The 26653-nt window shown below is 25.5% G+C and overlaps 1 protein-coding gene across 5 annotated transcripts in view; it reads right to left on the bottom strand.

Annotated features, from left to right (window-relative positions):
• LOC129611681 (J domain-containing protein) overlaps positions 1-25885 on the bottom strand; it is a 59762-nt gene extending 33877 nt beyond the window's left edge. The window contains exons 1-2 of one of the 5 annotated variants that reach the window (XM_055524945.1): positions 25570-25885; positions 24583-24974 (exon numbers count right to left, since the gene is read on the bottom strand). In XM_055524945.1, the coding sequence (XP_055380920.1) occupies positions 24583-24669 (87 nt within the window). In that variant the 5' untranslated portion in view covers positions 24670-24974; positions 25570-25885. The remainder of the gene's footprint in view (positions 1-24582; positions 24975-25569) is intronic. The other 4 variants (XM_055524944.1, XM_055524946.1, XM_055524948.1 and 1 more) reach the window with 4 other exon arrangements.
• Positions 25886-26653: the final 768 nt, after the last annotated feature.

Raw genomic sequence — 26653 nt, 5'->3', positions numbered from 1 at the left:
GCCCATTAAAATGATGATTGAGAGCTTTTAATGGTTAAAAGAAACAAGAAATAACCATGACTAAAACTTAATAATAACTTAAAACTTGCATCCGTATGGCTTGTCTGCAATCGGTGTTAGTGCACCTCAACTTTAAATTTATAAAATGTCTGTCTATATTCTTATAATTTACCCAGACTACAATATCCGAAACCTTATCGAATTATTTAAAATTCCTTTTTATTTAAGAGTGAAAATATATGCAAGCTTACATTCCCATCTGTGCACTAATTTTTAATTTTATGAAGTTATTTTCAAAACTAAATACAAATTGAAGGACGAAAATGTTATTTTAATACTTATAATTACAAGGTTACATAGGTGTTAGGGTTGTCTTAATGAAATCATTTTATGTGGGAATAACAAAGTTGTATGGGAATAATCTCCCTTTGATCAAATATTTTCAATTTTATATGATTGCAAAATTTTCGTTTGTCATCTATAAGTAATTTTCGATATCATTTACAAGTAATAATTTGCTTAATAGACTATTCGTTTCATCATATTATAATCTCTATAATACAAAGTTATTAACAAGAAATTATATAGAAAAGAATATCAACAATTTTCATTTTGATAATATAATAATATCGGAATAATCAATACAGTGCACCACCTATAAAATGAACTTTTACATTTTATTACAAAGTATTTAAAGCACAATTATGAAAGTATTAGTTATTTATTTGTTACGCGTTTAAGAAGAGGTTGCCGAATTGTGCAATTTATATCGTTTTATCTAGTGTGTAAATGTAGTAGCAATTGTTGTATTAAGTAATTAGATACAATTTAGAAAAAGTAATTGAGTACTTATTAGAAGCATTCCCGAAATTTTATGTATTTATAAAACAATTAGCGTTGAGGAACGACAATTTGGTTTATGAGTACTTCAACGCCCACTAAGTATTCAAAAATATATTCATTACAGTGCCAGAACTATAGAGATATATCGAGATGTTCCCATGAGCTATACTATATTAGACTCCTGTTACTTATTTGGTTATAGAAGCTAAATTTTCAGTTTTAGAAGCTAATGAGGGAAAAGTTCTAAAATTTCTCACAAATGAGCCATTTAGTTGTTAGAGCAAAACCATTATTTCCCTTACCGCACATGCCATACACCTTCAAAAGCAATTTAGACGTTTCACAATAATTATTAAGTCCAACAAATTTTTATTGTTTTTTATCGATTTTGCTAATATTTTTGATCTAGATTTACATTTAGATTTACATTTAAATGTTGAGGCTTCACTGTAAGTAAGTAATATAGAATATAAGCATAATTAATAATTCTAGCATAAATTATAATATAAAAATAAATTTTATGAACGAAAAATTATGATAATTAGATCCAATCTCTCCTTTTCATATCAAAACGCAAAAAAAAAAAAACGACCCGAAAAATAAACCCCAAGGGAAAAGAAATTAAGAAATTTCACCTTCTACTTATACACGTATACTTGAGCACCATATACATATTATAGAGAGACAGTATTCTATATAACAATTTTTAATATAAAATTTAGCCCCTTCCGTCCCCCGCCCACCCCTATTACATTTCGAACTTCATTTTCTTTATTAATAAACTGTTTATTTTTAAGGAGAATTCTTTTTCTTCTTTTTAATTTTTAATACATATATGTATATAATATGAGTATGAATGTATGTATGTGTATGCTTATGAGTGTTGCCAGTTCAGTTTCTAGAATATCTTCCGAATTTTATAAATTTACTTTTAATTAATAATTTTTTTGCATAATGGTAGGGGAAAATTACTAAAATATTGTACAAAGAGAAACCAATGTTAATATTGGCGCGGATCATTTTTAAACCATTTTCATTAAAATAAGAAAAAGAAATAAAATCAGAAAAAAAAAACAAAATGAAGTTTATTTAGTAAAAATGTTTGTTTGTTTTTTTTTTAATAATTTATTTTCGTAATAATTCTAGAAATTAAATATTTCTCCGAATAATTAGGTGTTATACATATACATACTAATATACATATGTATATAAATATATTTATATATGAAAATATTTATTTATGAAATTTTTGGCAATTTTCTTTACAATTCAATTAAAAATTATTATGTAAATTATTTTATTTTTTGTCTCATTCTTATTTCTTCATTATAATTCACTCATTATAGCAGAAAAAATACTCCGTGATTCCATATGATAGATGTCCTTGCTATATAAGGAATGTGTACATACAATTCTAACTGTATTATATAATATAGGCAATTTGGAACATGATAAGTCTTTAAAAAATATGTTAATGATGACACAATTATAATGGAAGCGTATACCTTATATTTGGACGTGTTTTTGCCATTACTGTTTATTAAATCAAATCGTTAGATTAATGTGAGTGATTTTTCAAAAGAAATAGACTAAACAAAAAAGGTGTGTTCCGTTCCTAACTGCCGCCGTACTCGTTTACAATTTTCATACATAATTCTACTAATTTATTATATTATATTTCAAAAATAGTGTTTATGGTTTTGGATTTATAAACAAAAAAATGGATGGAAAATTCTTTTTCCTTAAAATTTATTCACTGCAGAAAAAAAAAATTTTTTTTCTTAATGTTTCATGAGTGGGTGGTGAAAAGTATAAATGGCGATAAACGATTTTGTTTCTTCTCAAGTTAAAATTTCAAATTTATATACTTACTCAAGAAAACATACACTTATATACTTATTGCATATCTATACGCATGCTAAAATAATATAAAAATCTTTTTTTCTTTTAGTATTTAAAAAGAAAATGAGAAAAGCGTAAAATATTTAAATAGGAAAAAACTAGAAAGAGCTTTTAAGAAGATTTAAATTTTCTTTTATATTTTAAGTAAATTGCTTCAAAGTAAATTAAATTTTTTGGAGGAAATTAAATATAAATTTAAAAATGTTGTTTTTTCTTATCGCGAACGAAACCTTCTAATGGTGTGTGCTTATATTTGTATTTAAAATAAACACAAACACAATGTTGGAAGCTTTGATGAAGTTTAGAAAGTAATTTACAAAATTTTTGCTACAAATTTTGTTTTGTAGCAAAAAGTATAACTTTGTAAATAATATACATACACATGATATTGTTAAACATGGTTTGAATCGAAATCAAAATGGAATTTTAGAAATATTGAGGCACGATAGGAGTTCATACATTCGATTCTGCAAGCACAGTTGATTATGTACATTTTAATAAATCGGAATACGACAGCTTCTCTCAATTGCATCTGAAAAAGGCAACATTTTTTAAATGTACGAACAATATGCACCCTTCCGAAAACCAAAAATTCGGAAATATCTTGTATTTTATATTAAGTTTCTTTTTATTAACAACAAACAATTTCATATGACAGAAGGTCGGAAATCAAAAACATTTTTTGATGTTACTAAGGGATTTTGGATACTCAAGTGGACGTTGTGTGTACCAGGGTAATTTGAGTAAATTTGCTGCAATTCAATTTCGTTTTATTTTCACAATAAGCACACATTATTTATTGAAGGTGTACGTCTTGTTGAATCTATAGAAAGAATTTATGGAACTGAAACCATAACGAAAGATAAAAGTGCTGGCCACATTGTATTTGGTTTTAATAAATGCTTTTTATTGTTTATTCCAACATTCAAAAAAAGAAGCAATTATTTATTCTATTATACTTTTATCAAATTTATCTTCTAACTCTAAACGTTCTAACGCCAATACTAAAGGAATTCATTTTTGTTTTTTGTAAATAACTTACAATAAGTTGTAAAATTTAAAATTTATTATATTTAGTTTGAGAAAATAAATAACATTTTCCATAGATTACACTTAATTCTAAGAAATTTACATTAATTATTGGAAAGCAAAGTAAATTTCAAAAATTTATTGAGTGCGTCTGAAACATATTCAAAGGCAATCCAATATCTTTGTTTTGAAATAATTATCATTTTCATTATGGAAGAATTGAATAAGGAAAAAAATAATTTCTCAATTCTTTAATCTTTTAATCTAATCGATTTCTAATTTATTATTTGTTTATGTAAATGAAAATATTTTGAATCAATAAAAACATTAAATTGATTTCATAAAATCTTTTAAAAGAATTTGGAATTTCTGAAGAGAAAAGATAACAGGAAATTATTTTTCTTATTTAGAGAGGATCGAAAAGTAATAATTAAAGGCAAGAGTGAAAATTTGGTAAAATTAGAGCATAATTATTGCTGCATAATAAAATGATTGCTTAGCAGAATACGATATTGTACAATAGCTTGCAACTCTATAAATTAAGCAGTAGATTGTGTTGTTTCATAAAAATCTACACTAATTCAAATTTCTTAAATATTGAAACAGGTATACAGAGCCGTTTAAGATGTATAAATTACTTAGTCTTACAAAATCTATATATTGCACTGCACTCTTTTTTATCCGTCTTTATTGTAACATAATTAAGGATGGAAATGTATTCAAATCATACTGTTAACTCTGATAGATTTTCCTTGAAGCACAATAGATTCAAACAAAAGATTTTCTATTTTATTTTCAATTTGTTACAAAAGCACGCTTTAATGCTAAAATAATAAAGAAAAAAAAAAGACAATACGAATATATTTTGGAAAAAAATGAAAGATGTCAGAGTTTAGATAAAAAAAAGGAATAAAATAAATAAAATAAAAATGTTTCAATTGTCACACAGCCAAACGCTCACATACAATTTATTGTTAAGCACACGTATAGGCATTTTCTTTGTACATCGTAAGCGTACGCCGTATGAGCTCCTTTAAATATTTCTCAATAAAAGAAAAAATATCCTTAGAAAATATAATAAGAAATCATAAAAATAAAATTTATATGAACATTTTAGGAATTACTTGCACTATACACAGAGATAATCTTGGAATTTTTTTGTATGCAAAATAAGGATGAATGTTTACGCTATTTAAGGAATGAACGTTATGTACAATCAAACCATTTTTATCAGAAATGATGGAAATTTGATTTAAATTCCATAAAATTGTATTAGTGAAAAGAAGAAGGCATTATGTGAGCATTTTTTTGACGTTCGATTTCAAATAAAGAATTACAAATAATTTTTTTTCAGCTTTCTTGTATTTCTTTTTGCCAGCTTAGTTGTAAATTTACAGTCCTATATTTAAAGAATTGCTTAAAACTAATAAAAATTTTGTTTGGTAGTATGACGTTTTATTCAAATGCTTAGCTCATTTCCTCTTGATCCTTGAATATTGTGCAGATTTATAAGTGAAATGAAGTAATTTTGGTTAAAAACAAATTCTTTAACGAAAAATAAATGTGGATTCTGGAATTGGCCAAAAAGGTTTGAGTGGATCGGGCTTGTTAATCTTTCAGGCTAATGAAAACTACGTTATAAAGAATTAATGTAGCCTAAAAATTTAATTTTTGTGAGTGAAAATTTTTGACTTCAAAGCTGGAACCCCATAATTTCACAGACGACAAATGATAACTTTCACTGATAATAAAATTCAAAAACCATTCAAAGATGCCTCTTTTAAAATAAGCAGTTATGGAATGAAATTCGGTAATTTTTTATAAGACTGCATTTCGATGTTTACAAATACACAGTAAAAAATAAGATTTATTTCGTGTTATTTTAATTTTTAGTTTTGAAATTCTGAAAACTTGAATATACTCTACACAAATTTCTTTAATTAATATTTAATTTACAAAATTTGACATTTCCATTAATAATTATTTTAAATTCAAATTGATTTTATCTCATTTATTATTTTCAATCCCAAGAATTAATCATTCATTTCCAATTTCTATGTTAACATACTATGTTTGGATAGCTGGAGGACGATTTTACCCTTGTTACCTATTTACTTTTCAAAACGTCAAAATAATAATTGAATACTTTAATTTTTATAATGAGCACTTAAAATAATTAATGATTTACTAAATTAGTCCTCAAACACATTTAGTGTAAATCGTAAATAAATTCTAATTTGCAAATGTGTGATTAGAAAATTTCATTTTTGAATTTCCCAATCAAAAATATTTTCATTTTTGCATAAGTATCTCAAATATTTATAAAAGTATTTAATTTGTATGATTTACTAAATTGATAACGTAAACTTTATAAAAATGTGGGAAAAGGAAAACTGAAAATAATCCTCATCATCCTCATTGTATGCAATAATATTTATCCTCATTAAATATTCTATGCCACCATTCAAGATATTTTAAATTTTAATTTTATTTTTAATGTAAAACAATAAGAACGAATTGACGTAATGAAAAGAAAAACAAAAGCATTTCTAATGTTAGGTTGCTTTAAAATAAACCCATTCTGTTTTGAGAAATTGCAAATCTTATGCAAAACTAATACTTAAAAGAACTTTTGAAATTGCTATTGTAGGAGTCAAAGTAAGAGTCAACAAACATTTTTGCATTGCAAGTCTTCTGTAGAATTTCTTATAATACTCAAACTCAACCAAAAATCGTTAATATATATTTTGTATGAAAAATTGAGCTTGTACAATATTTGATCAAGCTCTCTAAACAAGTACTTATATAATGAGCAATATAGCCGGTTTTTTCTGTTGTGCACTGAGGCATTATTCTAACATTCTTCAAGACAAATGGATTTCTTATTTCTTAATGATTACAAGCATAAAAAGAAAATATTAGATTTTCAAATTAAATTGTACGCTAATAAAGATGCTCATGAAATTCATTTTAATTCACCTTTGAGAACTCTTTGTAAAAGAAGATTTGCTCAAAGTACAAAGATCATTATTGAACAGAAACGGAAAAAAACGAAAAAAAAAACAAATAATATTCTTGCGAATGAATTCATTTCATAGAATTTCTTTTCAATGCTGAATATTCAATAGCACTAATGCGTTTCTCTAATTTTGAACCTTAATTTTATGCCCTTTGAAGACAGCAAAGAATCAATTGATTTGATTGAATTTTTTCTCCTCATATATGCGAAAAAAATCTTGGAAATTTTCTTTAAATATTCTGTGGTATGCAAATTAGAAAGCAAAAGAAAAAAAAGAATTAACATAAGAAGAAGAAGAAAAAACGCGAGCTAAAGAAAGAAAAGAAAAGCTATGCAAAAGAAAAAAGAAAACTTAAACAAGTGAAAAGGTAAGAATAAAAGGAGAAAAAAATATTAAAAAGCAATAGAAAAAGATAAAAGCATAGTAAAAAAAAGAGAACAAAAATAATCAAATTGGTTTCTTTTATTCTTTAGTAATAAAGTTTTATCTGCTGAATAAATTTCTAAAAGAAAATTTCCATTCGCCTTTCTTCTATGAACCTATGATTAAGGTGAAGGTGATATTCGGGTAAGAAGTGGGCAAATGTTTTTTAAATAAGTTTGGATATTCCATAAAATAACTGTCAATCCAATCATATATTAGCGAATTAAAGGCATATTTTATTCCATTTTCCATATAAACTCGAATCTACGTGATTTGGCAAAGTCCTGGGCTTAAAATACTTCAAACATCTTAAGATAATTTCTCGAAAAATTCAATGAATAATGTGACTGACTGTAAATATTTTTGCAAACTACTCTAGCAGATCACAATCGTAGGACTAGAGAAACGAAATTTGTTCAAAAAATCTTCTCAAATCTTTATTCAAAATGGCATAAGTACAAATTGCTGCTTTTTATAAACAAACAAGCAAAATATATTAAAAACCAAATTGAACATTTCGAATAAAAATAAAAGGGAGTTGATAATTCTAAAGAAAACGGTACAATATAACGGCACAATAAGCATTCAGCAATGAAAATATCAAAGGAACATAAAACACAATTTAAAGCGAAAATTTATTATTATTTTTTATTTTCCTTTTTTTTTCCACCAGAAAATTTAATTTTAATTTTAAAATAAAAAGTACGCGGTTTAATGTTAATTTTTTTATCAAAACAAAAGTAACTACGAAAAATACCTCGACGCGGTACTGGAAGAGCAACAAAATCTTTTCTGTTCTAAGGTATGGTGTTGTGTGTTTATTCAACATTGTGATTTGATATGAGAAGGTGGTATACAACTGGGTGGTGAAATTAAAAAATAATAATAAAGGAAATTTTCAAGGATATGAAAAGGAAATTATAAAAGTATCTTTACAGAAAAGTTCACAGGGCAGTGAAATTTTATGACAAGTTGGGAGGTGATGACAAAGAAATTTTTGCTGTAAGAAATTTTGCTTTATCATTTTCTTCATTTCATATTATGTATATATGTATGTGTGTACAGTTATTCATAGTTACGATTTATAACAATAATGTCTTTTTAAGCAACGTTCACTAAAGAACAAGTCAAGTACATGGTACTTATGTCTTTATTTTACATATTATATAAGAAGTTTTCAAATAAGGTCAATTTCGACAAATTTAAAGTCATACCAAAAATTTGTCATTTATAAAAAACTCTAGTTTCCTTGCTTTTGAGAAATTATTCAAATAATAGTTAATTAATTAAATTCTTAACGCGTCTTAGGAATTTAGAAATTTTCGTAATATTCCACTATTAAATACACTTTCAGTCGGTCACAATAATTTTCTCGTGGATTTGTGTAATATTGGAAACGGAACCGAGGCAATAACTGATTACCTCTACGAGTATTTTATGTCGTGAATTACTTAACGTAAATTTACTGCCAATAACAACTTTTAATTAACACAATCGAGTTCCAGAAAAACCATAGATATATCGCCCGACTGACATAGCTCACAATTTAAGGAAATCTAATTTGAAAATTTTTGAGTTAAATATTTTCTTCTGGCTCTAACATTATTTCGTAATTTATTGTTATATTCTGTTAGAGAATTGGCATTTTTTCACAAAAAAGGAATGTCTGAATCTTAACGAATTGACTGTCGAAACCGCAATGAACAGTTTTTCTTATTTTTTAATAATCTATGATCATTGAGTTGCCAGCTTGTAAATTTATTATTTCACAGTTTAGTAGTTTACACTCAAATCTTAGTACAAACAAAAAATACCTCAATCTAATATACGACTTATTGAATAACCTTTTTAACAAATGAAAATGATAAAATAGTTATAAAAACATGTTATTTTTTTTATTCTTTTCATTTTTACGATGATTTTTAATGATTAAACAGATTAAACAAAAAGAGGATAAACCTTTTTTTCTCTTCTTCTTTATGATTGTGTTTGTAGCCCTTGTGTTTGCACTTTCTCCATATTCATTCTCCAATTCTCCAAGTTTAAGTATCCTTTACAAGTAAAATTAAGGCATTTTAAGAAAATTTCATTTTTGTTTTTATTGTTTTCTTTTTCGTATTCCATTGACTTTATATAATTTTACGCAAATAAAATTACACTAAAATGTTGCAAATAAAATAGAAGAAAGAAAAAAAAAGAAAAACTTGTGGAATAAAAATGAAAATATACGCAGGATAATTTATACTTTTGACTAAATATAGGTGTGTCAACGTGTATAGATTTACGATACTTTTTCCAAATAGAAAATATAAAAAAAATAGAAAAACGTTCTTACCTTTTTTTCATTCCGCAAAAAAAAAAATGTTCATTTTTATTAGGAAATTAGTTGAATAAGGCGTTTAATGAGTAGAATCATAAAACTCTTGGTCCATAGAACAAAATAAATAAATTCAATGGAAAAATACTTGAATAAAAATGAAAGGACTAAAGTTAAAATCAGGTTATAAAGGAAGAAAATTTAATAAAAATAAAACGTGTCTGCTAAATCGTACCTAAAAGTTTTTAGTTTTTCTGATTTTTTTCCTTTTTTTTTTGTCTTTGTGAGATAAAAATTATAATAGACGAGATTTATTTAAGGTCACAAAAAGGTTATAGTGGCACTGATTATTTTTTTCTGAATATCTAGTGTGTTACCCATTTTACAATAGACGGATTATCTTTTATATTTTTCAATAATTAAATATAAACTGGAGTATTTTGGTTCTGCAGAAATTAAGGAAGTAAATTTGTTAAAATAGAATAAATTTTAAGTTCTTTAATTGGACAAAATTAATTGAAGCTCTGAAGTAATTTCTACTCAACGTTATCGTTAAATTTATCTTTATCTAAGACTATATCTTAGATCCATCAATTTTTTTTTTAACTTTCTAAAGCGATTTCATATAAAAATATAATTTTAATCTTTGTTGAGTAATTATTCTGTATGGTTTGCCTATTCTATTCCCCGTGTATAACATATTGTAATATGTAATCTTAACTGTATATACTATCATTTTATAGACCTTATATATCATTGTATAGACCTCATGAAAAACCAACCCTTTTGTTCGGGGGCGATGTTTACAACTAAACAAGCTCTAATTTACAGAGGCTTCAAGTCAAAATCGACTGATTATTTCAAATTTCAATTATAACTCCGTACTTCTGTTAGTTAGCTGCCTTCTTAAATATAATTTGGAAACCTTAAATAAAAAAATAAATTTTTTTATATTAATTTCATAATAATTGCATTTTTTTTTTCATTAACTAGAGTTGTTCAAAATTTTAATGTGCGTCCAACATGTAAACGAACATGTTACTTGCTAAACCCTTTCTTAATACATCGGACAAAAAATCACTTATAATTCTTAATAACTCAATTGCTTTTTAACTTCATTATTTGTATCTTCCAACCATTGTGAAATAAATTAAACTAAATAACAGAGTATATTAACAAAAATTTCAAATATTGATTCTGACAAGAGTTATTAAACGATAAGGAGTACATTAATTTTTGGCCACAACTACGGCAACTCACCCTATCTATGGCGCGCTTATATCATTACTTTGACATTTAAGTAATTATTTCAATTGAATTTCAAATTGAAAATTGAATTTTAATATTGTTATACAAAGAGAAAAATAATACTTAAAACTTCCGGATCATTACAAAAAACAATTACTTATAACTTGAAAAATTTTATAAGAAAGTTTGACATAAAAATAAAACTTTTTGCACATTTTAAAATTAGCATACATGAAATGAGAATTTATCATATTAAGGGGAAAAAAATATAATCTGAATATTAAGCAAAAATTATCCACGAGTAAACGTCATGTACAAAATTTGATTCCGGAATTTGTTTTAAATAAATTTTGTCCCCTCCCTACCAACAAGCACAACAAAGTACCAATATGATTCAACCACATGCTGGTCTGGTAATAAAATATTTTGTTTTCTTTTTTGTTATGGGACGTTAGTTATGGGTATATTAGTTTTTATTGTATTGCATATACTGAACTTGTAAAAATTTAAATTAAAAAAATGTTTTTTTGTTTTTTATTTTGTTCTTTATTTAAATGAAATTTTAAGTAGCGCTACGAAAAAACAAAATTATTTTTGTAAATGTCAAATGTTTTGCAAAAATTAAAAATGAATTTAAGTAGCGGAATGTTGGCAATTACGTGAATATACAATGTCGGTGCAAGTGAATGTATATCTGTTCACATACACATACACAAATACTTATACATTAAAAGTATAACAAAATCACCTCTAAAATTCCAAACTTTTGTCTTCCACTTTAAATTTTTTTTAGTTGAATAAAGTGCAAAGGTTTCGTACTTGAACAGTTACTTAAACAGAGAAAATAAAAATAAAAAAAACTGATTTTATTTGTTATCAACTTCACACAATGAGGAAGCATTTGTTTTCGCAGCTTATCACAGATCAACACCTTTTGACAGCGGGAGTAGAACAAACAAACGATGAAAACTATTTTAAAAAGAAAACTATTTGTCAATCTGACAGCTTCCTTTTATGTGATTGCTGCATATTTCTTAGACGTACTCAAAATTGCACTTATTTAAGTAACTCTAAGTCAATTTTCATTAAATTCAAAAATTTAACAAAACATGTACAATTTAAAGGGTTTTCTTTTTTCGGTCAGCTTTTCCACAAGAAAATTTCTTTTAAAAAAGTGCCTACATATGTCGAATTCTAACTAAATTGGTTTTTTGCCATAAATGTGTTCCTTGTCAGTGATATATGAATTTCCTTTTCCTATGGTATAAGTGATCGTTTTACATTTTATCTTTGCCTTAAGTTAACTGAGCTTAATTGATTTTACGTGAGTTCTGCTCTGCTCTTATTATGCATTTTCTGTTCGCATCGCAATTTTCTCATAAAAGCGGTAATTTTTAAAAATTTTTGGAAAGGGTAAAATTTCCTTATTCGTACAGCTGAAGCTTTAGAGATCTCAATATGAATTTTCTTTTATTTGTTTTATAATAAAAAAAATAAAATGGCCTATGAACTGTGAAATTAGATATTTTTTGAAGTTTTTTTTATCACATTTTACATTTATTTTTTTTTTCTTTTAGATTTTGAAGCCTTGAAGGTGAGAAGTTTTATACGGATACTTTGTAAACTTTTTTTAATAGATAAGAAAGAATAGAGAATTTTTCAAGAAAAATTTATTCATAAACTCTGTAGTTACGAAATTTAATTTAGTATTCTGAGGCAGGCTAGATTTATTTATGCTTGATTTGACATCAGATGGTGATCAGATGAACAATTGTTGTAATGTCATAAAATATTCCGGACTTGATGATAGACTGTTGTCTGCCATACTACTTAAAAAGAAATTATTGCAATGCTGCATTACGATATATCTTAGCACCAAATATTTATGCAAAGTGATAAGTGAAAAACATGTCAGTAACTTGCTTTTGAAACTGAAGACTAGTTTTCAGCTTAATTTAAAATTTTAAAACTTTTCTACACAATACTTAAATTAATAAAATATCATCAGCCGTTTCCAATCCCAATGGCAATGGATGATCCCAATTATTATTTAACAACTGACCCGTTATGACGTCAACAATAATATTAATTATTATTGCCAAAAGGAACAATTTTTTAATGACATATTCGACTTCTGCGTTTTTCAAACAATATCCTGAATAAATTTATTCCTTCTTTAAATCCCCTTGCTAAATTACTAAAAAGACTGAATCATAAATGAAAAAGTTTTTTAATTTCTCAAATGTTATTGTCATATGTGGGCTAAGCATTCTAAAATGAAAATTGGGGTGAGAGAAAAAAAAAGTAAAATTTTAAAATTACCATAATTTTTCGTTTAAAAAATGTGAACATTTTTGCAATTTATGTTTTCAAAGTAAAACTTTTAAAGGACCTTTTAAACAACTTTGCATTTATTTTATTTTTTTTTTTGGATTCTTAAAAAATAATAAATTATCTTTTTCAATTTACTTTTTTTCTCCAAAATATCTTTGACTTTTAAAATTTTTTTTCCATTCCTTTCAACACAAATTTACATTTTACATTCACGGTTAACTTCCATATAAATTCGGCTTCCTTTTGTGTGCTATAAACTTTTGTTTTCGTTGTTTTGGTTACTCGTGACTTTGTAAAATTTGAAGTTAGATTTTTTTTTATAGTTTTAATGAAAAAATGCTTACTTAGCTTTGTTTTTGTATAAGAAAATAAGGAATTTAAGAAGTAAGAATTTAAGTACTCTTAAGTTCTTAATCTTCAGTTACATATTGCAGAATGGTTGAGTGTTTTAAGGATTGACACAATAAATTTTCTTTTTAAATGAAATTTGATCTAAGAAACCGAAATTTGACTATAAGATACTTAAAAGCAAAATGTTAGGTTAATCAATTTAAATTTAAATCGAAAGTATTGAATTGTATTCTTATTGTTGCAATTAAATAGTTTTTAGTGTACACCGAAATATATAAAGTATAGGAATACGTTTGCTTGACCATGGCGCTAATTTACATTTCTCTCGCTCGATGCTCATGGAATTGTTCACATGTATAAGCACATTTCCTATCGAAATAATTTTAATAGTAAAAGAAATAAACTTCTTTGGGAACTCTGACGCAATTAAAGTTCGAAAAACTATTGTTTAATTTTTGTGTTTGCTTTAATCTTCCAATTTTCCGTTACCAAACAATTGAATTATTGAAATACAAATTAAAATTGTCGAGAAAATTTGAAATAATTTTTTTTTAAGAATCATTGAAAACTCCTTCTTGTGCACCTTTTTCGCTTAAAAAATTTAAAATATTTGAAAAAAATTATGAAAAATGGCAAGATTAAATTTATTTTTCCTTATTTATTTTTTCATATATGGAATTTGCGTTACGTTTTTAAGCTTCTACATACAAACACAAATATCCAGTAGACAAAAAAGGAAAAATTACCCTACAACAATGATAGTAGCCATTTTCTTTGTTTTTTTTTATGAAATAAAATAAACAAAATGAATAAATTGTTTTTTTCCATTATTCTTTAGAAATCCTCTCATACACATTCCTTCACACAACACAAAAATTAAAATTTTTTAATCTTAGTTCAATTTCAATTTTCTAACGTCCTGCCTCCCGCTGTGTGTGTGTGTTATACTGGGTGAGGATTCCATTTTCCTGTTGTTGTTTTTTTACTTTTAGTTACGTACAATTTTAGAATTTTAGAAATTGAATTTGAATAATGGAATTTCTAAAGAAATAACTTGATGTTATAAAATAATCCGGCACATTTCAAAGTAATTTGAGTATAAAGTATATGGTCCAATTTGAAATATCGGAAGCAAAAAAAAGGTAGGTTTCTATAGTTTTATTTAAAATTTCTAGGATTTTATGTAAATTTCAATTTAAAGAAAAATTATTTGTTTAGGTTCTCCTGTTAATATTTGAGTGTTTAGAAATTTAATAAAAGGAAAAATAAAATGTTTAATAGGTCTGTTTACAATGCACCTATGAGGGTTAAAACATATTAACCATAATTAACGGAGGACGTGTTTTTAATAAGATATAAAAAATTTTATTTAAATATTTGGTGTCCTAATTTTGAAAAATTAGAAATTTTGTTCTTTTTAAATATGCTTAGCGATAATATTAAGGTTTATAGATATAAGAAAGTTACAATACGAATCTATGAATGAACGAAGCTTATCCACGTACAATTTTCAGTGTTTATATTAAAATGGAATAGATAAACCGGGAAGTCTTTCTCTTATGGTTTAAGTATAACACAATTTTAACAAGATTAACTAGACTGTATGAACAATTCAAAAATAATACAAATGTGACTGTTGGTATGCAAACGAAGACCCCGACTTAATTATTAAAGCCGATGAAACGAGAATAGATTGTACTGACATTAAGCAAAACTATTGATTATGCTAGAATTAAGCAGAAAAAATCCTAGCAAATCGGCTTATACCTCAACAAGGCATTATCTCATGAGCTCAGTATGTCGAACTGGTAGAGGGCTTGTGACACATACTCTGTACTATCAAATTTAGCACCAGTTTGCTGTAAAAAAAAATGTAGCAACAATTTTACGATACATAGAGAGCTCTCAGATGTGTCCGTGAGGGATTTATTTACCGACATATCAATGGTTACGGATTACGCAATACGGCTCTCTTTACTAATTCAATATCTCTATATGTGCGTTATCAACGAATCATATATCATAACCCCATTCAACTTAATTAAATTAATCAGTTAAGGACAGCTCAGAATTACGACAATGAGTTCAGATTAAAAAAGCTAATCTTAACACTTAATAAAAAAGGGAAATTACAAGTTGTAATACTTTTCGAAATCAATCTGCAATTCATTTTATGAAATTCAAATTTTTTTTTTTCATTTTTCAGTATAACATGGTTTTTTTAGGATTTAAGATGAAGATTATTTTTATGTGTACATATTCAACAAACGTCTATTGTCAGTTATAAGTATATATTTGTCTAAACTTTGATATCTTTATAAGAGGAATTAAATACGGCGTATTAAAAGAGACTTTAATACACTTTACTAAATTAATTTTGCTCTTACTTTATGTTCGTAATGCCTCCTAATAACAATATTAACTTAAATGTTTACCTTCTTTCATGTCCTTGAATTATCCCACCTACACACATAATATGTTATAAGAGTCATAAAATATTTTTATTATATTAAATTTAAGTGATATCAAAAAACAAAAAAAAATTGCGATTACTAAAAGGTATAAAGAATTAAAGAAATGAATTAGGGATCATTTTACGTGTGCATATTCTAGTACTTACACGATAATATAAATAAGACCCTCTCATCGCTCCGCGTGTCTGTCTTCATACACAAAAATTTTATTAAATAGTTTTATAACTTTATCTAAAAGAAATTCTGGTGCAAGGCCAGTACATAACCGACGGAATTTTATTTGAATAATATCGAAAAAATCTGAGTAATTAATAAAGAAACCGTAACCTAATAAATAATTCTAGCCTAAATATTCACTTTCAGGAACTCTAATAACCATAAAATGAAAATCAAATTTAAATATTTTTAAAAATTGATTCATATGGGTTTTCGAACTATTAGCGCTCGAATAAACAATCTTTCCAATAACATTTTTTTTTTATTTCTTCAATATAGGAAAGCGAATCCTCTTTGAAAATTCAATATGCGAAATTCGGTGTGAAAACAATACCTGACTTATTTATTTCAATATGACCAGTAAAATGGAAATAAAATATTTATATTGAAGGCTCCGCATATCTATCTGTGTTACGACTTCTTTGAAGTGTCAAATAACATCTATATAAAATACAACACACAATCTTTGCATATAAGTATTCACAATATTTGTTATAATAAATTTTGTTTACTAGCAGACGACAACATTACATACAATATAAGCTACATTACATATGTGACAAAAAAAAATACCGTTCATTACAATATATGAGGAGTGCAAAGTTTGTAGATAATGAATTTAATTTGCGTAATTGTGATTATCTTTTTATAGTAAACTAATTTTATAAAATTAGATATTAAGGCCTGATTGTGGGAAATTTCATCTTCGTATTTAATATTGTGCACTTTGTATGTCTTCTTCGTTAAAGTATCAAGGCCAACTCAATCTAATAATTTAATAATCGCAAATATTTTTATTGTATTCTAAATTTTGTAGTGGTCAAACAAGTGACAAGACGTGATTACTATTATTAAACATTATACAATGAATTAGTGATTTCGCGTACTTGTATAATATATTTAGTAGATACTTCAGTTAAACATTTTTAACTTTATGCATTATCTGTAGTCAAATCTGTAGTCATTTTTAAAACATTTTTGATTTTACGAAATTTTCCAGTTGTATTGTCTTACTTTTTATGGTGTTCTACTTTTGTTATGGTGTTAGCACTTTTTCAAAAGGGAAATGCGAAAAGGTGCTTATTTGTTTCACTCAATACGTCTTTCCGTCCATCTAATACGTGCTTACAAAACTTTTTCAACCTTCGAGATCACTAAATATCTCCCCCCATCTTATTGACACTAATTTCACTAGAAGAAAAATTTTTCCATCGCCGCCCGGTTCAAAGTTATCACTCAATGTTTGTAAAATTTTAATTCGAAACATATTTCCGAAACCGCAAGCTTGTTCAAATTTCTATAGATGCGAAAAGGTAACGGAAAATACCATGTCATCAAAAAGAAAATTTTTAATTTTGTTAACAATCTTCAACAAGTTTCTTTCAATTTTTATCAACAAAAGAACTTTTCTCACTTGTTCAAGAGAAAAGTGTTTCTTTAAAAGCCTTTGCTTTAATCCAACTGTATTTACTATATTAGTCAACGCGATACTTCCTACATTGTGAATGACTATTTAAAAAAAATATTTAAGTACACAAATAAAGACTTTTATTAAAAATCAATTTTCAGACTTACATACATATATGATAATTTTCATATGAGCTAAGTATAAGTTTTTAATTATACAATATAATCGAAACTAAAAATCGATTTTTTAATTACAAAAAAAAACAACAAACAATTTAATAATCACTTTATAAATGGTTGTTTCCTTACGTAAAATAACGTCTACACCAAATAGCGTCATAATTTCATTGTCATTTAAAATAAACCCGATTTCTATTAAGTTGAAAGTTAAAAATAGTTGTACTTAAATTCTTTACATTCATAATACTTAAGTAGTTTTCATATTTATTTTTTTTATATTTAAAATAACATGCTTTCAAAATTTTTTATTAAAAATAATTCGGTTTAAAAGTGACTACACATACTTAAACAAACATAAAATTGAATTGAAAAGAGTTTAAAATATAGAGAGGGACTAGTTATTTTCAATTAACGCTCTCGGTTCTCAGTAAATTACAAAACCAATATTGTGTTAACTGGGAATCCCAATTAATAATTGAAAGTTTTTTTTTGTTTTGTTAAAAGTAAGAGTCATAACTATTAGCACCTATTAAAGCAATTTGCAATTCAATTAAATATTTCCGATAGCTCACAAAAACGAGTGCAAATATTTGAAAAAAAATTATTTTCAAGCTTTTAAGCAAAAAATTATTTTCAAGCAACCTATTAATTTTAATTATATCATAGGTAATTATTATTAAACATATAAGTATGCACATATATCGAATATTGTGCCATACATTTAGCGCACTTTTTGATTGCACATAATATAATTGTGAACTTTACACTAGGTTGTTACTGTTCGGCTGCATTCAACCGTGCTATAACGTGTTACTCCCATAGATGTATACATTTTACCATACCTAATATTTCAAAACGTTTAGGATTAATGAATACATATACATAAGTGATAGTATAATTTTTAAAAACTATGGAAGCATATGAGTAAGTGCGAATTTATATCCGTTTTGATTTATTCACTTTTGATTTCGTCAAATTAAAACCATAACAGTTATCTATTTTTGTCTTTTAGCGGTTCTCTTTGTGCAATTTAATTTTCATTAAAGCTATTACTGTATCATTCTCTCACCCAATAAGGTTCTTGTATATCATTCTCTCACAATAATGAAGTTCGCTAATACAAGTTCAGTTAGGGGCCCAATGTGTTCCAATTAATAATCAATACGATGTATGTAAATATTCATTAAAATCCGTTAATTTTAATTCAATAGACAAACGTCCCGCTAAAATGTTCATTTCCTTTGACAACTCTACAGTTGTAGGCTAGTGGTAGTCTACTGTGGGGTTCAATAATAATTTCTTAATCACTTTCGATTATAATAAATCTATCAATGTCAAATTTCTCTTACAAAAAAAATTCAATTATTATAAGAATTTAATAAATACAAATTTATTAAGAATAAAATTTCTATTATAAAATCAAGTGAATTGTTGATCCGATTCCAATTTCTTTCTATATAGGATCTGCCGGATATATACGGTTGTGTCACGAACTTAATTAATTAAATTCAAATGTATAATTAAGTATATTAAACTTGTTAACTAACTTTAGAGTAAAGATTAACCTATAAAGCATAATATAAATTTAATTTCTTTGAATTAAGCACAATCATTAAAAAATAAACAAGCTATGCCAAATTGATTTATTAGTGAAATTTTTAATGTGTGAAATAATAAATTTTCAGAATTAACATTAAACATTAAAACACTTAATATTAAAATAAAATGCAATAAATCTTAATTTAATTTTAAAATGCTACCGCAATCATTATAAATTTATAATGTAATAATAATATATAAAATCACTTAATTTACATGGAAGTAATTACTTATAAAGATTTATTGTTGGGAAAATAAATTCGATATATATATAAGTATATAAGGGAAGTAAAATTAATTATTGAATTAAATATTCAAGTTCACGTTGAAAAAATTTAGCTTTTCTGACTTGCATATTCTAATTCTTATTCAAATCTTTTAAAATAATCTAAATGAAATTTGAATAAAGCTTATATAATTTTCTCGCTTTAAAAGATTTTACTTACAACTGACTTGCAGTGTTTTAGATGATTTGTAAGATTCTATATTACATACAAAATTTCCAATTCATTTGCAAAATCAAAATATTTCTTTCCGATATTCACGCTTAGAACTACATATTTCACTGAATTTTCATTCGTACTTGAAATTGTTATTGGTATTTTACCATTACGAAGAGAAAGTAATTTGAATTCTTAATTTTTTTTTCACTATCATTTGATTTGGAATTTGAACAACATGTAAACATACAAATATAAATATACATTTTGATTAATTCATGTAATAAGAAAAAATACGAGTGACTCAACACCTTTTGTTTTACAATTCAGACACCTGAAAGCAATTACAATCACAAATTTCATTAAATTAGTGATGCTCTTTATTAGTTATCATTGCTATGATATAATTACTTACATACCTACATATTTCTATATTGATTTTATACACAAGTAGGAATGAATTTACCATAATTATTGATGTGACCTTCAATCCTAAATTAAATTGTATATTAATTAGTCAGGTGGAGTAAAATTTGTTAAAGCAGTTATGGTATTTTGGAATTTGCAATACAATTTACTTAAGATACGTAAACTTTGCGTAAACTTTGATGAAATAGTATCTTTTTAACAGAAATTATGCAGTTGCCATCTATTATAAGGTTAAAATTACACAATTAGGTTTTATTGATCCCATATAAAATGTGATTTAAATTTCTTATTCTACTAATAAATGCAAATTTACAATTAATATGATGACGTACTTATTGTAAAAATTGTCTCGGACGGAATTTGTATTTTAGTAAAACACGAAAGTCAAGATTGAATTTGTAGTAAATATTACATTCAGTGAAGTGATTTTGCTTCAAAATGATTAGACTCCAAAAATTAATCTAGTGGACAATCTGCCTTACAAGATTTACATATTATTATACGAGTACTCACATAAGTATATCGGAAATATTCTAAATAAAATTTGTTTAAAATTTGAGGTAATAAATTTTATAAAAACTTTGATTTGACTTATTTCACTCCACTTCCAACAGTGCAAAACTCTTGTTATTTTATCTTTATGATTATACATACAATTACACTTCAGAAATGATGAAATTTCATAAGAATATTTTATCATTGCTATACTTAGAGCATATTGAGAAAAATGACATGGTTTCCTTTTTATAAAACATTTCAAGTTTTAAGTTTTTATTGAAAATTTCTTAGGCAAAACGTGTACTATCGCTCATTAGCTTGTCATGTACAGTACCTAGATAAGCAAAGATACAAGTAGGTACATTAAAAAAAAAGTACATAATATTCCATTTTTACATTTATGGAGTGAACATGCCCTGATATTGTACAGACATAGAGAAAAAAATATGTATACGCACTTTATTGTGTATATGTGTCACATATGTATTTTCACATCATAAAGTATGCTTAATATAATTATGTAATATTTATGTGGGTAATAGGATCTATTTCTTATAAAATATCATATAAATATAAGTTCAGTACGATATTTTTAAGACCAAATGCAAAATGTTATAAAATTCACCAATAAATTCATAAGCTCTTAATAAATTGACCGTAAATTCTAAAGCTAGATCGTAGATCATAAATCTTAACTCTTTGGACCCTAATTCTTTGATACTAGAAGAGACCACAATATCTGGTTTACAACCATATAATTCATGGTAGATTTCTGTACAATATTCAATCAGAAACACTGTACGCCCGTAAAATAATTGATATACAAGCAGGTGTGTGTGGAAAAAGCATTTCGCTGTTTCTTTAAAAGTAAACAAAGCAAATTTAAAGTATTCTTTACCATTCGTATAAAAATTATGAAATGAAAATTAAATTAAAAATTTTCATTAATATTTTAATTAAAAATACAAAATTTGTCTATTATTCTTTCTGTTTTTTTTTGTTCTTTACTGTGTAGAATAAATTTTACCATCATTAAATTAGTTATAAAGTTTTCAATGGAATAATTAACTTAAAACAAAAAATTCTACACAAAATTTTTGCAAATAGATTTTATACTTTTGTTGAAATACTGAATTCAGTGAATTAGAAGTTAACCTTGAATTTTTGTAATCAACATCAAAAGAAACTCAAAAATATAAAATAAAAGCTGTTCCAATCAACTTGTGCTATTATTTTTTGTTAATAAAATTTATATACATGTATGTACAAATACACACACTTATATACAATTAAATGTACTCGTAAGTATATAATAATGTATATTTGAATGCAACATTTCAACCTGACTGAATTGAACCAAAACAATATCAATTACCAATCCTCTTATTAAATAAAAATTATTTTTTTGAAACAACGTTTGTAATGATATACAAATTTTTAAGAATAATTGTGTTATAATCAAGACTATGTATAAAATATTTGTAGGCAAGAGTTCAATCAATTGTCTGCTTTACATTAAGTTCGTAGTGATTTTTATCTAAATTTTAAATTTTAGAAAAAAAAAACTGATACTTACATAATTACCGATTGCATTGCATACATGGCACAAAATTTCACATGTCAAATTTACGGTAGAAATGCGTTTTTACATGCTAGGAAGCATAAATAAACTATTTTTAGAGAGATTTCTGTTGTCTGTCTGTCCGTCATAGAATTTGAAATAAACGTATGATAATTAACGTATGAAAGAATTTTATGGGATTTAAGATAGGTTCTTGGAAAACTAACTTGAAAATATTAAATCTTCTGTGATATAAGGTAAATTATCAAAATATGTAGTCAGAATTCTTCTAAAAAAGCCCAATTTTAATAAAGAAAAGACGAAAATTTTCCCCTTATTTCGTTTTTATCCGTGTTCGTTCATTTTATACTCCGAAGTGGTATAATAATCGATTTGCAGATTGTAAACGAACTTAAGGAATAATTTTAATAAATGGTATAAATAAACTACCCGTTGATAGACAGTGATTATTTATAAATTTTATTTTGTTTTTATTCAATTTTTTTTTGTATTTCTAAATGCTTATTTTTAAAAATATTTAATGATTTTTTGCAAAAATTAAAAGGAAAAATTAACAATGTTTTTATTACATTCAGACATTTTTCAAAAGTTAAGAGTACAAACAGAAATTACAAAGAGAAATCTGTTTTTCTTTTATGAAATTTTTGTAATCTTGTCACACTCACATTTTATTATTATAAATTTTTTTTAAATTGTTCATAGAAATTAATGTAGAAAATTGGAAAAAAGAAAAAAAAATATGTAAATTCAAAGGTCAACTCATGAATTCAATTAAAAACAAAGTTGATAATTTACAATTTTCAAATGGAATCGAAATAGAATTATGACCAATTTATTGGTATTCAATCGTTCCGAAAAACAAAAATAATAATAACAATAACAGAAATGCCAAATAATAATAATTAGATTAATGGACCAAAAATTAGAAAATTAAATACCAAAATTGATGACTTAATCTGTAAACATGGGCTGTAAATAGATTTTGTTAATGCGCAATTATACAATTCATAAAATTTAAAATTTTTTTTTAGAATAGCGCGAATATTGAGGCAATTAACTTGTGTATAAATCAAGTTACAAGATACGCGGAAAAAAGTTTTTCTATAAGCCGAAATTTTTCAATTTTAACGCTACAGATAGCCTTTTTTGCTAAAATTATGCTATTTGCCAACGAATAAGAGGGATCAATTTTTTTGTTTTTTAAAAAGTCTTAATGACAACAATGTTTTAATTTAATATGGTAGTGCATACTTACATATAATGATTTTTGTGTATATGTGTCTATACACCTAAATTGTATTTAATTATGAAATAAGTGTACATATATGTATGTATACAGCCATAAACTAAATCAATTGAAATAATTATTCAATTTAAACTATTTAACATGTTGAAATATCGTTTTAATTGATAAATTTTCTATTTATCATTATAGGAAACGCATCAGAGCAGAAATCTATGCAATAATTGTTTATTGTGTTCCTCATGTGTATCTAGACATACTTACATATGTATGTATGTATAATCAATATTAATTTATTATTGCATATTTGACGCTTTTGTTTCTCGAACAAATAACACAATAAGTAGGTATGAATATGCATCAAATACTTCCGTTTGCTTGTTGGTATATGAAAGCAATAATATTGTTATTAAAATCCCAGAATTCTTATCTCATTATGATCGATTATGATGTTACCAGAGAAATTTAATAAAATATTAAACAAATTGAGTTTTTTATAGTGTTAATTTAATTTTAAATATTAAGAGCTGGTTGCAAGAAAATTGATGCACCTCAAATTTTGTTCTTTTGGAACAATTGCATTTTATTTATTGAGTCCAAATTTTTTTAATTTCAATACTTAATTTATGCTGCCAAAATCTTTTTAAATGCAGTTCATTTAGCTGAGCACTAAAAAGTTAATTCTGTGAGTGGGAACGTTTGCAATGAAATAATCAAGTTTTCTAATTGAATTAGTCATAAATTCGTATGCAATGAAAAAAAATGTAACAGAAATTAATTTTGTTGAACCAACCAATTAATCACAAGTAAATATTATACAGAATGGTATCTGTCTTTATTATAAACAACACATGATTGATATAAGCAGATTGGGGGCGCATCAATATACATTTTGGGTACGGATCGATTCCCTTCCATATTTATACATATTTAATGATCCATATTTAATCAATATGGAAGGATGTTCATTTCATATACAGAAAGATTACAATAATTCACTTGCAAAAATTTATTAAATTTTGTTAGAGATATTATACTAGAACTTACCGTAGAATGCTCGTCACAGTTCAACAAAGCATAAAAATCCTCTTCAGGATCCTTTTTATAATTAATTATTTCATCTACACCACTCATTGTTGATGATTTTTTGCCAAAATTTTCCAAAAATTAAAAAAATATCCGAAAATCAAAAAATGATTTAGAGTCACACTTGATCACAAAAGCAAATTTTGTAATTTTGCAAATAATAAAAATAAATAAATAAATTAATTCCCAAAAATTTTGAAATAATTCAAGTGAAGTGTGACTTAATTCACGATTTTGAAAATTTTACACTTTTCTTTTTTGTAGCAAAATAAATAAAAATAAATATGTACATATAATTTTTTTTCCAAAAATAGCACTATGTTTCATTCACTGTAATATTAAAATATTAAAAACTGAAATTAGATTGAAGTGAAAATTAAAATAAAAAATTTGGGTAATAAAAAAAATTGCAACTACTCCCGCTCTTAGACTATAGAAATTTCACTTGTATTGTAATTCTACAAGTAACCGACCGACTCGAATAACTGCACCAATTAATTTTAAAGCGTTATAATATTATTATTAAGCCTTATGATGTTAATCGGATACTGTGGTTATTCTTAAATTTTCTTTCCTTTATGTCTAATATAAAAACACAATTTTTATAAAATACGAATGAACAAATATGAATGAACAAAAAATAAAAATTTTTAAAACGAAAAATGTAGCAATATGCAAACGCGACTTCTTTTACCAGGTGAACAGCTCTAAATAAGTACTTAAAATCAGGTAATAAGTACGAATTATGAGAAAAAAATTAAAAACATAACCTAAAAATTTTTATTTTCAAATTTTTTAAGCCGCGTTGTTGTCGTTGTGAAAGCAAAAAAAAAACTGGTACGAAATGAGACAAAAAACAATAATAAAAAATTAAAAAAAAAAAAATTATTATTTTTTTTTTGAAATTTTAAATAAAAAAAATTTAAATTCTTGTTTTTTAATTATTACTATCGCACACGCTCAACTCTGTCCTCTCTTTCTTTTACTTTCTAAAATATTGAACTTTTCTCTTTCCTTCTTTCTATATCAAACCAAAAAAAAAAATAATGATTTTCTTCCCGTTAACTTTTTACCGTCACCTCCGGATAAATTAAAAACGACTTTATCTCGACAGCGGATTAGAGCTGACTGATTGAAAATTGAATTTTTTACTGTGTACCAAAAAGAGTCAAGGTTTTGTTTGAATAATACACAAAGTTTCACAATAATTCACAAAGCTAGATAGAAACTTCAACACAACCGTAATATACAATCGACCACTAGTGGTGATGGTTAAGTATTTTTAAAGATTTTGAAAGTAAATTTAAAATAAGAAGCAAAATAAAAGCATAAAACCAAATAAAAGCACATTAAAAATGAAAAAGAAAAAAACAATATTGAATGAATATTTTGTGTTACTGTGAATTTTGTATTCAGCTATTAAGTTTCACTGTTCTCACCAGAAACTCTCACTCAATACGAGTTGATGGTAGATATTCAATATCAGTAAAGTAACATTCATTGGCATAACACATTTTACAAGCATAAAATATTGTTAGTATGTATAATAAGTACATTATGTACTTTTGATAATATTTTATTACTCTTTTATTTATTATGAGTTGTTGTAATTTAAAAAAATACTGAGCTTTTTCATTGAAACATATTATGTTAGGTTGTTGAAGCAAAAAAAAAAATAAGAAAAAAAAAATAACAGAATTAAAATGAAAGCTCTTGGCATATTAGAATTAAGAGCATTTACTTAAAATTTTTGAGTCTGACATGTTATTAAATTTACAGTAATTTTTTTTAGTTTTCTTAAATTAATGATAAATGAAACTGAAGAGATATGAGACTGTTATTTGTGTACCTAAGTATGTATGTAGGTATTTATATCTCTTTCGTTTAGAGATGGTACCGAAATCAAAAATGTCAGATCTTTCGCATCAATGCTTAAGCAATTTTGATGCTCACAGATAATACGTTGACATTTTTGAAAAATATTTTTTGAAACTGATTTGTTACTCAGTTTCTTATAACTCGCCATAAAAGT

Source organism: Condylostylus longicornis, unplaced genomic scaffold (assembly GCF_029603195.1).
Source record: "Condylostylus longicornis isolate FDR11 unplaced genomic scaffold, ASM2960319v2 ptg000055l, whole genome shotgun sequence".
NCBI classification, from domain to species: Eukaryota; Metazoa; Arthropoda; class Insecta; order Diptera; family Dolichopodidae; genus Condylostylus; species Condylostylus longicornis.
The sequence above is the reverse complement of the archived record's forward strand: the minus strand, read 5'-3'. Positions and strand labels throughout refer to the sequence as shown.